At 47.6% G+C, this 16,525-nt stretch overlaps 1 protein-coding gene and 1 pseudogene across 1 annotated transcript; both read right to left on the reverse strand.

Annotated features, from left to right (window-relative positions):
- Positions 1 to 376: 376 nt before the first annotated feature.
- Positions 377 to 1,685, reverse strand: HPDL (4-hydroxyphenylpyruvate dioxygenase like). The gene has a single exon (XM_008151209.3). It carries the CDS (start codon positions 1,683 to 1,685, stop codon positions 570 to 572), a length of 1,116 nt encoding a protein of 371 aa, XP_008149431.1. The 3' UTR covers positions 377 to 569.
- A 12,811-nt stretch (positions 1,686 to 14,496) lies between these two features.
- Positions 14,497 to 14,881, reverse strand: LOC103294902 (40S ribosomal protein S15a-like; annotated as a pseudogene).
- Positions 14,882 to 16,525: the final 1,644 nt, after the last annotated feature.

Genomic DNA, 16,525 nt, shown 5'->3' on the forward strand with positions numbered 1-16,525 from the left:
CCAGGTCTCTGGTTAGTTCTGTAGCAGTGGTATCACTCTAGAGCAGATGGTTTGGCTCAGCCCTGACCCAGCCCCTCTCCCTCCCCCCCCCCCCCCCATTTGTGGCTGCTCCTGAGGGAGAAGGGAAGGAAGCACAGAGGAAGATTTGTTCTGTCTTAAATTCCTACCTCAAATAAGAAATAATTTATTTAGGGATAAATTACACATGTAGTGAAATCAATACAGAAAAGCAAGGGGTTAATAATCCTAAAATTGGGAGTGGGTGAAGGGAAATGTGGTCAGAGAAGGACATAAAAGTCTTCAAGAGTACTGGTTATGTTCTATTTCCTAAAGGAGTTACACCCCTTAATTCTTTATATCTCCCATATATATTAGATACAGACTGTAAAAAGTGTTTTATAGTTAAAAACAAACAAACTGACTTCTTTGGACCCCAGTGAGAGATTCAACTTCTGGCAGGTACTGATGAATGGAGGCCACACCTGGCCCTAGGGACAAAGCCTTATTCCGCCAGGCCCTGTGCTGAACCCCCGGACCTCCAGGACAGGTGGCTGCCAGCTCCGGCTTCCTCAGGCTTCCTGACCCCTGGCAGCATGCTCCTCCACGGACTGCCACAAGGCCTGGATGTTGCCCTGGCCAAAGCCTGTGGCCCCCTGCCTCTGAATCAGCTCCAGGAAGAAGGTATCCTCTGCAAAGAGGGACTTGGTGAAGACCTGAAGCAAAAACTTGCCTTCATCGCCGTCTAGCAGAATTCCCTGCAGGGCCAGCTGGCTGGGCTCATGACCTGCAGCTAGGATCTGACTTTCCTTGCCTGGCTGCTGGTAGTAGGCCTTCGGAGGAGTCAGGAGCTGGCCCCCAGCCAAAGTCACCCCTTCAGTGGCTCCTATGATGTTTGGTGTGTACAGTCCCACATGCTGCAGGCCTGGTCCTCTGTGCTGGGCCAAAAACTGCTGCACCTGGTCCAGTCCACGGGCGGCCCCCCGCAGGGACTCAGCCAGCACAAGGGTGGGGACAGCACCGCATGGCCCTGTCTGCAGGGCAGTGAGCCTCAGCCCCCCTTGTCCGGAACCCGCTGTCACCTCCAAGCCCAGCTCCGGGTCCTCACCTGGGCTCAGTGGCACGTGGTAAAAGCCTAGACAGTCGTGGAACCAGCGCATCAGTGTAGGGGAGCTGCCGCGGGTGCAGGCCAAGGTCAGGTGGTCCACGTGGCTGAACCAGCCCGGGCCGGGTTTGGAGGACAGAGGTCGGAAACCGGGCAGGAAGGGTCCGCGGTAGTCGGTGCGCTCCAGCAGCGTCAGGCTGAGGTTGCCTGCGGGCGAGTTGACCACGGTGTAGGTGGCAGCACCCAGTGCATCCTGCACAGTAACGGGGGGCACCAGCACGCGGCAGCCCTTTGCCGCCAGCGCCCGGGCGGCGGCTCCCGCGTCCGCCACATCAAAGCACAGGTTGGTGGCGCTGGGCACTGCGTGACGCGGGTCCAGGCCGTAGAGCGGCTCCCGGGCCCCCGCGCCCTCATTCACCAGAAAGACCGCGTCGCCGCTGCGCAGGGCCAGCTGCCGCCAGCCGTCGGCCTCCCGCGCCGCCACGGGCTGGAAGCCGAAGAGGCGCTGCAGATCCCTGGCCAGAGGCTGCCCTGTGGGCACGTGGAAGGCGATATGGCACAGTCGGCGGGCGGGCGCGGCCATGGCGGTCTGGTGGGTGACCCCGGACTGTCCTTCCCTTTGGCCCGCTCTCTTGTCGTTCGGGACTCCAGGACTCTCCGTCGCAAGCTTGTCGTCGGAAGCCGGTGGAGTCCAGTTCTGCCCGCAGAGCGCGTTCCCAGCACGTTTCGGGGAGAAGTCACAGACCGACCCTCTTGGGTGCTTGCGGTGCTTTCTACCGCACCACCCCCACCTGGAGATCCCTGGGGACCACCAGGTGCCCGGGGCGAGCGGTGAAAACCACGTGGAGCCGGTGCTGGGCGGAGCGGGCGCGAGGGGGCGGAGCCAGTGCCTCCGAGACTGAACTCTCCGCTCCCGCCCCGAGCCTAACGCGGAGGGTGCTGCGGGGCCCGGGCTGCTCCTGCCCGGAGCCTCTGGGACGCTCTGAGCGTCCCTCCCCGGCCTCCCGAAGTCACAATAGCTGCCTTCACTCGTTGCCCGGCGTTGGCTCTCATCCCTCAACCTCAGAGCAAAGGGAATCTGCCCCAGCTGGGAGAGGAGCCCAAATTCTCCCCCACAAGCAAGGGATATTTTATTTTATTTTACTTGCAATTTCATGTTTTAGCTTAAAAATTCTGGAGAATTTTGCTATTAATCCTAATATCCCTTTAAGACTTTAAAAATATTTTAGGATATTTAACTTAAAGCATTTAACTTTAAGACGTTTTAGGTGAGAGCCCTGGCGGGGTAGCTCAGTTTGTTAGAGCATCATCCGGATACATCAAGCTTGCAGGTTCCATATCTGGGTTAGGGCACACACAAGAGTCAACCAATGATTGCATAAATAAGTGGAACAACAAACTGATCTCTCTCTCTCTCTCTCTCTCTCTCTCTCTCTCTTTCTCTCTCTCTAAAAGCAATCAATAAAAAATTTAAAAAATGTTTTAGGTTACAGATTTTCATTCCCTGCCCAACATGGACCAGAGAAATGGATATTATAGGAAGATAGGCCATCTATATGGCTTCTACACACATCTCCTTTCTCTGGGGCAATCTCTCAGCTCCACCTGTCTCTTTCTTCAGCCCTGATTTTCTCCCAACATCATTTTGACTCCTTGTCCCAAGCAAGAAACAAACTAGTGGTTCAGGACCTGAAACAAACTGTACAACGCTCCTGGAGGGCACGCAGGTGGAAGGGGCGAGGCAATGACGCTGCGGGCCCTCCTGCCATATCTGCTTCTACAGCGACCAGGTCAGTAGAGGTGGTGGCAGGGGCTGTGAAGGGCTAAGGAGCCGAACTAGTGGAACCCCATCCTTCCTGCAGGTGTAGGCCCACGCTAGCTCCTCCGAAATCCTGACCCCCACCTCTCCTCTCCCAGAAAGCAAATCACCCTGGGAACTCTTGCCTGTCTGCTTCTGCACCCCCAAGATCCTGTCTTTTCCAAACTCCCTCCCTTTTCCCTACTCCCAGAGGTGTCCTTGAAGTTCCCTGGTTCTGGCCCTGTCCCTGCCCTGCCAAACCAGGATTCCATCCCTCTTCCAGCCTGCCCAGCGGTTGACATTTTATAAAGGGTGGCTCAGAAGACTTCACGATGAAGGTGACTTTTTTTGTTGTTGTGGTAAAATACACACAACAATATTTACCATGTTAACCATGTTTAAGTGTAGAGATTAGTGGCATTAAGTACATTGTTCTGCAACCAGCACCATCATCCATCCATTGAACTCATCTTCCCCAACTGAAACTCCCTACTATCCCCTCCCCGAAGCCCCTGGCAACCTCTATTATCCTTTCTGCCTCTACGTACCTCATGTAAATGTCAGAGTAAGAAATATTTAAACCTATAGAGAATTTTTGTGAGTTTATTTGTCAGCAATTGCCGGGAAGCAGAATCTCAATGGATTGGGATAATGCTGAGGAGAATGGAAGTTTTTTTTTTTTTAACCTATTTTTATAAATTACAATCAAAGGAGGAGATGTAGGTGTGTTACATGAATTCCATTGGTGATAGATTAGAGAGGCGGGAGAAAGCAAAGGTGGGGGACTTCTGGGATTGGATAAAAAGTGATATGATAGACACATACTTCTTTTACTTAGGTGGGTACAGGATAGTTAACAGTCAACAATTAGCATGATAACAATGAAGGAATTTGTGGTATCTGTCCTGGCACCCAGGACATTTGGTTGTGCCCTGAGGAGTCTGGAAAAAGGGAAGTTACAAGTTACCCTGACATTTCAATGATATGTTATCATAGATGCAAAAAGACTACCGTAAAGATAAAGGTTAAGGTAAAGATTGACCTTGTCAGGGAGATACCAGCCTAGGAGGTGACTACCCACCATAACTGCTTTTAGTTAAAGTTTAATTTCAGACCATCTTTTGTGGTTACGTTAGGTCTTAGGCCTTCCCTGAGTTTGTCAGGTTAGCCTGTGGCCCCTTTCGTCCACGCAGGCTTCTTTCACTTAGAATAACTCCTTCAAGTTTCATCCACGTTGTAGCAGAAGTCAGATTTCAGGAAGGTGACTTTTGAGTTAATTCCTGAAGGAAGTGAGGGAGCTAGAGGAATACGAAAAGGCCCTGAGGTGGGAATGGAGCTGGTGTTAGATAAAAAGGCCAGTGCAGCTGGAAGAAGATGGGGGTAGGGGTGGGGGGGGTGGGGGGGAGAATAATAGTGATAAGGCAAATTTTGTAGCATGTTAGAGTTTTGGCTTTGTTAAATGAAAGTTAACAAAATAAAATTTATTTGTTTTCAAGATCTAATAGTCTTTTTTTCTTTTTTTACATGCCCTTGACTGGAATTGAACTCAGGACCCTTCGATTCCTAGGTTGACGCTCTATCCACTGAGCCAAACCAGCCAGGGTGAGCTAATTGTCTTTATTAATCGATTCATGAACTGATGGGGTAGCATCTCCTCTAGCAACTAGAAGGGCCACTCTGAGGGGTTGTACAAAATGGAAGGTTTTTATTGGAAGAGGAGTAGGGCAAGGGGGCTATGAACAAAAGAAAAGATGATTTGGGGGCCAATATCTTTTCTTTAGGGGAAGGGTTTTTATCATGCAAATTTCCCATTTTCTCTATGTGTGTGTGTGAGGGGGAGGGGGGGGGGGGGGAGGGATGGAGAAGGCCTCTGTGACAAATTGCCTTACTGGTGCTTGACCAGAAAGTTCCAGACCAACTAGTTGATTAAGATTATGTTACTGAGAGAAGGTGGAACTGTAATTAGATCAGGTATTAAATCTAGGTTTGGTATCATAAGCTTTTTAGCAGAAGTGATGCTACCCTGGTCCTGTGGTTTTTATCTCTAACAACTCTGAGTGAGCTAGGAGGTCACTGGAGGGTTTTGAGCTAATTCTACTGAACATTTCTGGCTGCTGTGTTGACAATAGAAGCACGGGAAGCAAGGGCAGAATAGGGAAGCCAGTGAGGAGGCTGTTGCTTCTAACATTGTCTGGAAGATTCCCTGGGGAAGGGAATTTAATACGTGTTGTGTGTGTTTTTTTAAGTTGATTTAAGAGGGAAAGGGAGGGAGAGAGAGCGAAGCATCGATTGGCTGCCTCCCACAGGCACCCAAACTAACTGACAATTTCACTGGTACATGGGGCAACACTCAACAACTGAGCCACCGGCCAGGGCTGAGGATGGGAGTGGAGTCAAGAATTCCCGATGGAGGAATACTTACCTCTTACCAAAGGCTCAGAGATGAGAGGTGCATTTTCATTTCCAAAGCCCTAGGGCAGGGCCCTCTGCTGGTGCTCCACTGGCCCTTCCTAGCTGTAGAAGGAGAATTGGAACCATTTCTTAGTATTTGCAGTACCCCCACCCCTCCATCCCCTCATCTGTGGTTTTGTTTTCCACTGTTTCATTTACCTGCTGTCCACTGAGGTTTGAAAATATTAAATGGAAAATTCTAGAAATAAACAATTCATATGTTTTAAATTGCATGCCATTCTCAGTAGCATGATGAAATCTTGCACTGTTCTATTCTTCCCCAGCCAGCACACACATCATCCCTTTGTGGAGCGTATCCAAGCTGTATGTATAGAAGTTAGTCATTTCGCTGCCTTCTTTCTCCATGACCAGATCCACTGTCTGATAACTCCACCTTAAAGGATGGCAGGTCACTACCGATTTTCACATTGTCCAATGGGCAATTCTCTGCCTCAGAAACGTTTATGCAGTCAACTGTCTCTCCTTCCTGAAACACGCTTTCCTTGGGTTTCATAACCCCGTATGTCCTCTTTTGAGGTTGTCTCTCTTTCCCCACTTTTAAATGTTGGTGCTGCTTTGGGCTTTGGTTGCTGTTTACATGCAGAGGATCCCCATATTTATGTCCCCCCTCCTAACCATTTTTTCTTCTTTTTTCTTCCCCTTCCTAATCTTTTAAAAATATATATATATTTTATTGATTTCTTACAGAGAGGAAGGGAGAGAGATAGAGAGTTAGAATCATTGATCAGCTGCCTCCTGCACAGTCCCAACCAAGGTACATGCCCTTGACTGGAATCGAACCTGGAACCCTTCAGTCCGCAGGCTGACGCTATATTCACTGAGCCAAACCAGTTAGGGCCTCCTTCCTTGCCATCTTGACTTGCATGTGGCAACCTCAAATCAACATGCACATTGTCCTCCTTCTAGTTGTCCCACTGTTCTTCAGTGGTCCTACCTAGCAACCTGAAAGTCATTTTTCTTTTCTTTTTCATCAAACTTATTGGGGTAACACTGGTTAACAAAATTATATAGGTTTCAGGTGCACAATTCCACAACACATCTGTTGTGTGTTCACCACCCAAGTCAAGTCTCCTTCCATCACCATGTATCCCCCATACTCTCCTTGCAAGTAATTTTTGAATCTCCCTGTCCCTCAACCCTTACCTCCAGTCAATCACCATGCCTCTTCCCATTTCCATATCTCCCAAAGCATCACATCGTGCTTCATTCCTCCTCCTCAACCCCCCACCCCCTTAAGTCCCCTTACTGTCTCCTCACCACCTAGGCACTGCAAAGACCTTCTAATTGCCTCCCTGGCTTCAGGCTTCCCTCCCTCCAAACCAGTCTCCATCCTGCGGCTGGAGTTAGCTTTGAGAAATGCAAATCTGATTATGTTACTGTCAGGCTTAAAACCCTTCACTAACTTCTGATTGCATTTGGGATAAAGAAAAAAACACACCCTGTGGCTGATTAGACCCTGCCAACATTTCCAGTCTTTGGGGTTCTTTTTGCTTACGCTCTCCAACTCCCCTATACTGTAGTTTCTTGACAGTTTTATGCTCCCTCCCACTCAGAGCTTTGGTCTTTGCTGTTCCCTCCTGCCTTGACCTGGCTAACATCTCCTTAATCAGTAGGTCTCAGCGTAACTTTACCTTTCTTCAGGATGCCTTCCAAGATCCGCATCCCCCCGTCCCCTCCCCAAGACTTACTATCAGTGCCTAACACGAGGGTTGGCACAAGTTGAGAGCTCAATACAGTAAACTTAGTGAACCAACTCGGGCCTCCAGGGCCAGGTGGGTAACTCCCAGACGGTGCAGTTTTTCACATTACCTCTAGGTGTCAACCTTGGCCTCAGCGTAACCAGGCCTTGTCTGAGAAGGGCCTTAGCAGGAGGGGCCCTGGCTGAGTGGGTGCCCAACCAACAAGCTCCTGGGAAGCTTTATGGAAACACAGATTCTCCCCCTCTGCTCTGGCTCAGCTGCCTTGATAGGGTGACCAGTCATCCCAGTTTTCCCCAAACTGAACTTCCATGCTCCCAGGATGTGGACCTCTCAACCTTAAAACTGGGACAAGCCCAGGCTAATTGGGGCGAATGGTTACTCAACCATGGACAGAATGGCCAAAACCCCCATGTCTGCACCAGATAAAGTCTAGGCCCAGCAGGGGAGCGTAGTTCCAACCTAGACAAGCCCTTCACAGCAACACCACTGGTGGGCTGGCCTGATAGCCTGATGATTGTAAGAATTTAGGAAGAGAAAGTACATATACTTTAAATGACTATAAAAAGACCTACCTATGTCTGACAATAGCTACCATTTATTGAGTGCTACTGGGCATAACACACCTATTTACATTGTTTCTCGTCCTCACAGAAACCCTAACAGTACAGATTATTCCCCTTCCAGAGATAAGAAAAATGAGACTCAGAGAGGTGAGGTGACCAGCCCAAATCACACGGCTGTTAAATAACATGGTGAAATTCAAACCCATGTCTGCCCAGCTACAGAGCTCCTTTCATTTTCACGGAATCTGCAGCCTGGCCATTTCCCTCCTGCTCCAGGCTTCATGTGGGAGTCCCAGGGCTGTGAGTAAGAGGCAAGAAGCAGGTGTGGGTAGAAGAGATTGAGGAAGAAGGGCTGTGACCAGGGCCTGGGGGTGGGGTCCAATAGCATTGCCAGCGTGCCTGTCCACACTTGAGTGGGCTCTGCCACCGTGAACTGGGACAGAGCCTGGGGCCCGCCAGGAGGCCCCTTCATGGGCTTTCGTCGTGACACCAGGCTGTGCCCTCATGGCGGAGCCAGGGCTGTGTTTCCCCGAGTCCAAGATGACCCCAGCCAGCTCTTATCTGATTGCAAATGGACATCTGGACACGGGAGAGGCCCAGGGGAAGAGCCATCAGGAGCTAGCCATAAACTAGAGGGACACGTGAGGAGTGGGGGGATGGGTGGAGGCTGTGACAAGGGTCACCCTAAGCACAATGCCTTGCCTAAAGTTTGGTCTCCGTGAATGGTTGCAATTAATGATGCAGCCAGCTGCCTCTCTCACAGAGATATTAAAGACTGAGTTTTGTTTTTGCCCAGGTGGTTGTTTGGGAACTGAGCTACTTTTGAATATTAACCAAGAGCTGGTTGTATAGAGGTGTGAGCAGAGGAGTGACTTTGGTTAGGCAGAGGCCCGATGGGCCGGTCAGAGCCCTGGTGGGCACTCATTGGTCTGACAACCAGATGTTTGTTTCACAGGAGGTATAATAACCCAGTCTCTGGGATCCTTTACATTAAAAAACAACATGCAGACATCCCTCAAGAATGTCAAGTTCTCTGGCAGAAGGTGCTTTGGGCCACGCAGTTTCATTTTATTTCCTTGGTGATATCCAAAGACTTTAAGGTACAAGATCTGTCCGGGGCCATCTTGGCCTCAGACCTGCCCAGCCTCAGCACCTGGCGAGGCCTGGTGCCCTGTGGCCAGGTTCTGCCCTCTGGCTCTACTCTGCCAGCCAAGTAATCAGGGGGATAGAACTTGAGTGAGTCCTCCCCGATCTGGGCCATGTTTCTGCTCTACCCTAGCTGGCCTTCCACCTGAGAACTGGGCTTTGTGCATTCTAGGGCAGGTTGGGGGCCTTGGCATAAAGCCAGGAAGGAGAGGAGAGAAACCATTGATTACGCTGCCTTATATACAGGACTCCTCTGTCCTTCATTCTGAAAATACCCAGTGTGTTCCAATTGGGACTAAAGGGAGGAGGAACTTGTGAAGCAGTCACCAACAATGTACTGTCACAACTGATGTGGGACCTCTTGCCAGGAGCTCACGGAAGACAGTGAGCTGATGCAGTGCAAAGCACATGACTTTAGAGTCAGACAGAATTGAGTTCTGCTACTTTCTTGCTGTGTGACTTTGGGAAAATTACTCAGCCTCTCTGAATCTTGATTTCCTCAACTGGTAAATAAGGGTAATACTAATAATGTCCATGTCACAGGTTTGAGGTCTAAATTTGCTGATCAATGCACACAAAGCCCTAAACAAGTGTATAAAAATGATATTTATTGAGTGCTTATTATGGGGCAGGCCATGTTTAAATGCCTTATCAGCACAGTATGAACTCATATCACCCTATGAGTTGTGCACTCTCATTGTCTGTGCTTTATTTTTTTTTAAAAAAGATATTTTATTGATTTTTTACGGAGAGGAAGGGAGGGGGAGAGAGAGTTAGAAACATCGATGAGAGAGAAACATCAATCAGCTGCCTCCTGCACACCCGATACCGAGGATGTGCCCACAACCAACATACATGCCCTTGACCGGAATCGAACCTGGGACCCTTGAGTCCACAGGCCAACGCTCTATCCACTGAGCCAAACCGGTCAGGGCTCATTGTCTGAGACATGAAGAATTTGAGTAACTCGCTCAGTCACAGGTCTGGTAACCAGCAGAGCCCGGATTTGGACCCAGGCAGTTAGGCTCCAGCTCACACCTACTTACTACCAAGCCCTGATGCCATCTGGAGTAAGGCTGAATAACGAAGAGCTATTATGACCATAATAATTTAGTATTAAGTGCTTTTTATATCCATGGTGCTAAGTGTTAATTATTAGCATATTTGGATGCAACGTTTATCCTTTTTGTTCCTATTTTCTTCCACAGCCATGGCAACAAAGGGCCTTGTACTCACTACAGCAGTGTCCTGCCTTTGTCTGATCCAGCCCGGTGCGTCACTCTCTGTAAACAACAGCGATGTGTCCACCCAGCTGCCTGTCCCTGCCCCCACGAGAGCTCCAAGGGAAGCTGAGGCCTCTCCGACGGGAGCCGAGCTAGGAGAGCAGCAGACAGGTACAGATCTGCAGTCGGGGAGCAGGGCTCACAAAAGAGAGGTCATTCTTAATAAACCTGATTAATTTCTTTGAGTGGCAACACAGCACGCAGACAGGGGTGAAAGGAGGGACAGTAATTCATTCTGATTCCAAAGCACAGAAGTGGAGCTAAAACCAACCGAGATTCTATAGAGATGCTGCTGGCGTCTGGGGGGGTGTTGCTCACGGTGACCTAGTGAAGGGGAAACCAGAGCAGGGACGGACCCCAAGCTATCTAATCCAGACCCAGATCTGACCAGGACACTGGCCTGTTAATTTCCTTCCAACGGCTTCCCACCACCTAAATATGACAACAATGTGGGTGGTAATAAAACAATAATAGCTTCGTTTATTTGATACTTACTGTGTCTAGGGTACTTTGCAGAGAAGAAACTGAGGCAGAGAACTTAAAGAACCTGCTCAGTCACACAGTTATTAATGTACACCTGGGACTCCACCCCAGTCTGCTCTCCGAGGCCCTGTGCCAGCCCCAGCTGTAGTTCCAGTTCATTTGTGACTGTGTAGTGGTGAGCTCACCCATGCTTCAATTCCTACCTCCTGGAGGAAGACTACTAGAGAAGGCACTGTGGAGGACCCCTAACCTCCGTTCCCCCCGAGAGGATTAGTCTGAGCCCATGGTATCAATTCCATGCCGCTCGCCAGTAATTGGTTTAGGAATGGAGATGTGCGCTGGTCTTGCCCAGTGAGACGAAGGGGGCGTTGGTTGGGGTGAGTTCTGGGAAAGGTTTTCTTGTCTGTGGGAGAGCCCTGGGAGACAGTGTCTCTTCTTCCCGGGAATGTTGTCCAGTCTGGCTGTGTCCTGCAACTGTGGCCACTTTTGTGCTGACAGCCGAGGAGCCAACAGCAGTCTCTGCTACAGAGGGAGAAGGTAAAGGTACAGGAGATGGGGTGGGGGTGAGAGAAAAGGAAAATGGAAAGAGATTCTCTATGAAAATTCCCTCTGCCCTCTGTGAGGCTAAATGGATTTGGGGGCTTTTGTTGACAGAGGCAAAGACAAAGTAGTTGAATAGTTGATGACCTTTAATTTTGGCCTTTTAACCTCAAAGGGCAAACATTTGGCCCGGCTGGTGTGGCTCAGTGGTTGAGCATCAACCTATGAACCAGGAGGTCATGGTTTGATTTCTGGACAGGGCACATACCTGGGTTGCAGGCTCGATCCCCAGTAGAGGCCATGTAGAAGGGAGATGATCAATGATTCTCTCTCATCATTGATGCTTTTCTCTCTCTCTCTCTCTCTGAAATATATATATATATATTTAAAAAGGCAAACATTTTGTCAAAGCATGAAATGACATGTAAGTCAACTTTATTGGCTTAAAAACTGGGTAAAAATCTACATATAAGGTTTTTAAAATAAAAACAAAACTTCTCTTGACCAAAATTTCACCATGATTTGATGATCCTTAAGAGTTTTTGCCTTGCCTGCTTTACTTTTAAGGCAACTAGTCCTTGGCAATGTGTAAAGAGCAAACGTAATTAATCTTTCCTCCTGCTGAAACCACTTGGCTAAACACAATCTTACAAGGGCTGGTAGGATGCACATCCATTGTTCCCTGTTGCAGCCGCAGCACAGAAGCAATGCCCGGCACATGCAAGTGTTTAAAACGTATTTGTTGAGTAAACAAATGAGTGAATAAATCTTTTTACTCGTTATAATAATTCAAATGCTAAAAGTTGTTCGAGTTGCCTAAGTAGAAATGAATACATAACTAACACTATCTGCCGAAAAACACCCCCACAGCAGAAATGTCTACATTATGTAGTATTAGTCTGACAAATGATGTGAACTACTGTGCTATTGTTTGCTTGCTTATGTTTACATTTTCCTCACAAAAATATAATTTTTGTTTTACAACCGTGTGACCAGTTAGGGGTGTGGCAGGTTCTGTGGGTTCACTCAGCATCTGTTGGAGTCTCATTATGGTGTGTCTTCCTGGAATGCAGACACTACAAAGTTTAAAACGACATTTTGCTGCTAGGGTTCTGAATGAGACTTACGTTCCTGGAATCAAATGCATTCACCTGAGGCCTGGAAATGAACTGAGTTGAGAGGGAGAGCTTGAGGCATGTCTTGCTGGTCTTGATGATGGTTTAGAGGGAAGCAGTTGGGTCTGGACCTGGAAGTAGCGGTAATGCATCCCTTACTTGGCAGGGAGCTTCCTGATGTGGAAGAGGTGGCATGATTTCAGAGCTCGTGGCTCCTAGTAGTTACACCCTGAATCAGCAGGTAGACTCCTGTTCTTGGCAGGCGCAGGAGCCTCCTTCTCAGCCCGGTTCTGCCGTGTGGACTGGAGAGCTTTTCCTGGGAGATCAGCCTCCAGTCTTTTTCTTCAGCCCATCTAACAATATTGTGAGCCATTTAATGCCTTGCAATAAATCCCTTTCTGTCCAAAAGATTAGTTTTTTTTCTCTGCCACTGACCCTAACCAAAGCAAGGGGCTGAAAATTACTATACAACTGACAAAATGATTTATGACTATGTACATCATTAGAATACAGAGTACTTTAATATTTATGAAATATCACATACTCTATTGTCTGGGAGATCCAGTTTCAAACAAAAGTATGTGCTCCTGCAACAATCTGTACATTGATTAAAAAAAAATAATCCTACCAAATTTGAATTCTATTGAAGTATCCTTCTGTTGTTTGCTAATGCTATTAGGACTGTGGTTTGCACGCAACAGAATACTACTAGATTTAATAAAAAGAAAAATGAATTTATAAAAGAATACGGATCCTCTCAGAGAACCCAAGGGCAAGGATGCATCTGGACCTCAGGAATGGCCTGGAGCCAAGGACTATGGAGCTAGAGAGAACCCAGGAAGTCCTCTCGCGGCTTCTCACCCTTGTTTCTCTCGGAATATATGCTTCATTCTTTCTCACGACTAATTTCCTCTGCATCCCAGTTGGCAAAGTGAGAAAAAAAAAAGAAAGGGTGTCATTTCCACATATATATCCTCAGTTTAAAAGGACAGACAGACAGACAGACTGAATCAGGAATTTCCTAGACTCAATTCCAGAATCTTAAGGAAAGATATGAGTAGCCTATCTCAGTCAAAGTTGTACAGCTCAAAGGATGCCATTCCTCTTGGTTTTTGTTTGTTTGTTTGTTTGTTTTCCGAACCCCCTTGTTTTTCAAGCAAAGGGCATCCCTGAGTGCAACGTTCTGTTGTGAGTGATGCCCACTGGAGTTGTACCATCATCCTGAACCAATCAGCTGGAGTCTGGAGTCAGTGTCCTGATGTGGGAGCCTGGCAGTGGGTGCTCTGCTCCCAGAACCACTGTGGGTAGTGGGCGGCGATCCATAGGAAGGGGAGGTCACCATATCTGAAGGGAGCTCAGGAGACAAGCTCATTGATGTCCATTACAAAAATTATATATTGATTCATTTTTTAAAAATATATTTTATTGATTTCTACAGAGAGGAATGGAGAGGTATAGAGAGTTAGAAACATCGATGAGAGAGAAACATTGATCAGCTGCCTCCTGCATCCCCCCACCCCCCAGTGGGGATGTGCCCACAACCAAGGTACATGCCCTTGACCGGAATCGAACCTGGGACCCTTCAGTCCACAGGCCGACGCTCTATCCACTGAGCCAAACCGGTTTCGGCATCATTTTTTATTATTTAAAACTTTTTATTGATTTTAGAGAGAGAAAGGAAGGGAGAGGGGAGGGAGAGAGAGAGAGAGATAGAGAGAGAGAGAGAGAAATTATATACTGATTTTAAATATATTAGACCAGGAGTCAGCAAACTATAGCCCACAGGCCCAATCCAGTCCGTCCAGTTTTCGTAAATACAGTTTTATTGGAACACAACCACACCCATTTGCTTGTGTTGTCTGTGACTGCTTTGTTCTATACTGGCAGAGCTGAGCAATTGCAGCAGAGGTCATAGAGTTCATAAAGCCTACATTATTTGCTATCTGGCCCTTTACAAAAAAGTTTGTTGACCCCAACCCCATATTAGACCGCTGCTACTCAAAATGCGGTCCACGAGCTAGCAGTCAGCATCACCTGGGAGCTGGTCAGGCCTCCATCACCGGCCTTGGCAGGGCCATTTGGATATTTATAATATTATCCGTGGGCCATACAAAATCATTAACTTTAAAATTAGCCTGCCATACCAGTATTTGGTCAAACATATACCTAACTCATCCCTAATGCCTGGCAGGGCCAGACCAAATGATTTCTTGGGCCATACAAGGGCTGGTAGAACTACTGAATCAGAACCTGCATTTCTTGTTCCCTGGCGGCATTTTATTTGCATGTAGGTATTACTTCTCTAGAAAAAGAATCATAAGATTTTCTCTCCCTTTGTGTCTTTGTCTTGCTTCTTTGTGGTCCATGATGCTAGCTGAAGCCATCAGTATAATGAAACCAAACTGATGAGAGAGGAGCAGGTTATTCTGACATTTTTGTAGATCTTCAAGTTGCACATCAAGTCTGGGGCTGATCACTGCACAGCGTGAGGTTCACAATAATTTTCCCAGCTCTGTGATCAATGATTTCAAATTCTCCAATGGAACTGTGTTTCATTATCACAGCTGGAAACTGAACAATGACTTTGGAACAGGGCCTGATAAGAATCTAGTGTCCACCTCTCTCATTGGCATTGTTGATGCTCTTCAGAGCATCAGCCAGGACACTCATGCACACCATATGTTGGCACAGAAAGATGGCAACAGAACCTGCTTTTGAACAGGGTCCAAGGTGACTTGGAGGCACACTAAGGTTTGAGAAGCACTATATTCAATTCCTTAATAGGGACAATCAATATTATTGAAACTTTTATTTCACACAAGCCTTTTTTGGGGGTGCAATTTCTCAGGCACATTAGACTAGTGTGCCACTACCCCTGGGTTTGAAGTAGAGATTTTATTTTATTTTTTTTTTTTTTTTTTTTTTTTTTACCATGTCAGGACAGAGTATCATTACCACCAGCCAGAATCAGCCCAGACAAAGGCATACTGGCTAATTTCTTAGGTGCCTACTTACTAGTATTCATTAAATTATCACACATATTTATTGAGGGAATACTCTGTGCCAAACATTGGACTACAAATGGTGAACAAATTGGCACAGTCTCAGCTCTCATAGTTTGTGGACCTTTCACACACTATCTCATTTAAGTCTTCCTATAACCTATGAGGCGAGCACTTTAATTCACATCAGGGAACTGAGGCTCAAAATCATATGCCAGTGAGTGGCAGAGCTGAAAATCGAACCTTTGTCTATCACACCACAGTTTATGCTTTTTGCTATGCAGCACTGCTGGACATGATTTTGGGAGATTATCATCTAAATTAGGTTTACAGCCAGAGAGCCAGTGTTTTATAGATAAGAAACCGAGAATTCTTATCTCCTCCTTCCCAGTTACAGCTAAGATGCTGCTGCAGGATTGGGGCAGGCTGGAAACCAGAGGATCCGAGCTCCTCTCCTAAGACCTTCTCTTCAGAAGTGACAGACCTGCCACCTTTATGTGTGAGAGAGACAGATGATGACTCTGGTTCAATTATTCCTTCCAGACACTTGGGATGAGGAATTCACCTGAGGCCCTAGGACAGTGATGGGCAACCTTTTGAGCGTGGTGTGTCAAACTTCGCCAAAAAACTGAGCATAACTTGAGTAGTGTGTCACTTTGAGGAAAAAACATTATTTCGCAAATGTTTCATCCTCAGGAGCAGCAAATGTTTCATCCTCGGCATGTGGCCGCCTCAGCGGCCGCGTGTCATCAGAAATGGCTACGCGTGTCAGTGCTGACACGCGTGTCATAGGTTCGCCATCACTGCCCTAGGATCAGATGTGAAAAGCACTGCCCCGGGGAGAGGAGGGGTCAGGGCTAACACTTCTTCCTCTACAGGACTCTCAGGATGAATCCTGTTCTCTGGGTCACCCTGCCATTCTGGCCTTCTCTCCCACCTGTTCTGTGCATCCCCTCAACTGACTAGCCCTCCTTCCTTGCCTTGATCCTCAATCATTCCATCGGACCCTCTTAAACTTTTATTCTGCAACCTACTAATAGACCTCTTCTCTATATTTAGATCCTTGACTGGAGGAGAGAGAGGAGGTGGGGAGATGGAAGGGTGAGAAATGGGAGGTCCAGGACACAAATTGCATGATGGAGAGACATGCTGGGCTGGACTCCAGTAGAGAGGGTAGAGGATGAGGTTGAGGAAGTTGCTGGTTAGGGGAAGGAGGAAGGAAGTGCAGGGATGAAAGGCCAGAGGGAGAAGATGGAAGGAATGAGCCAAAAAAGACCCCCACAAACATCCACCTATCATCCCCATTCCCATCTCAATAACA

The sequence above is a fragment of the Eptesicus fuscus genome, chromosome 9 (genome assembly GCF_027574615.1).
Source record: "Eptesicus fuscus isolate TK198812 chromosome 9, DD_ASM_mEF_20220401, whole genome shotgun sequence".
Taxonomy (NCBI): Eukaryota; Metazoa; Chordata; class Mammalia; order Chiroptera; family Vespertilionidae; genus Eptesicus; species Eptesicus fuscus.

What these genes read in the sequence shown, in the direction of transcription:
- HPDL (XM_008151209.3), bottom strand. Translation starts at nt 1,685, where the DNA reads ATGGCCGCGCCCGCCCGCCGACTGTGCCATATCGCCTTCCACGTGCCC.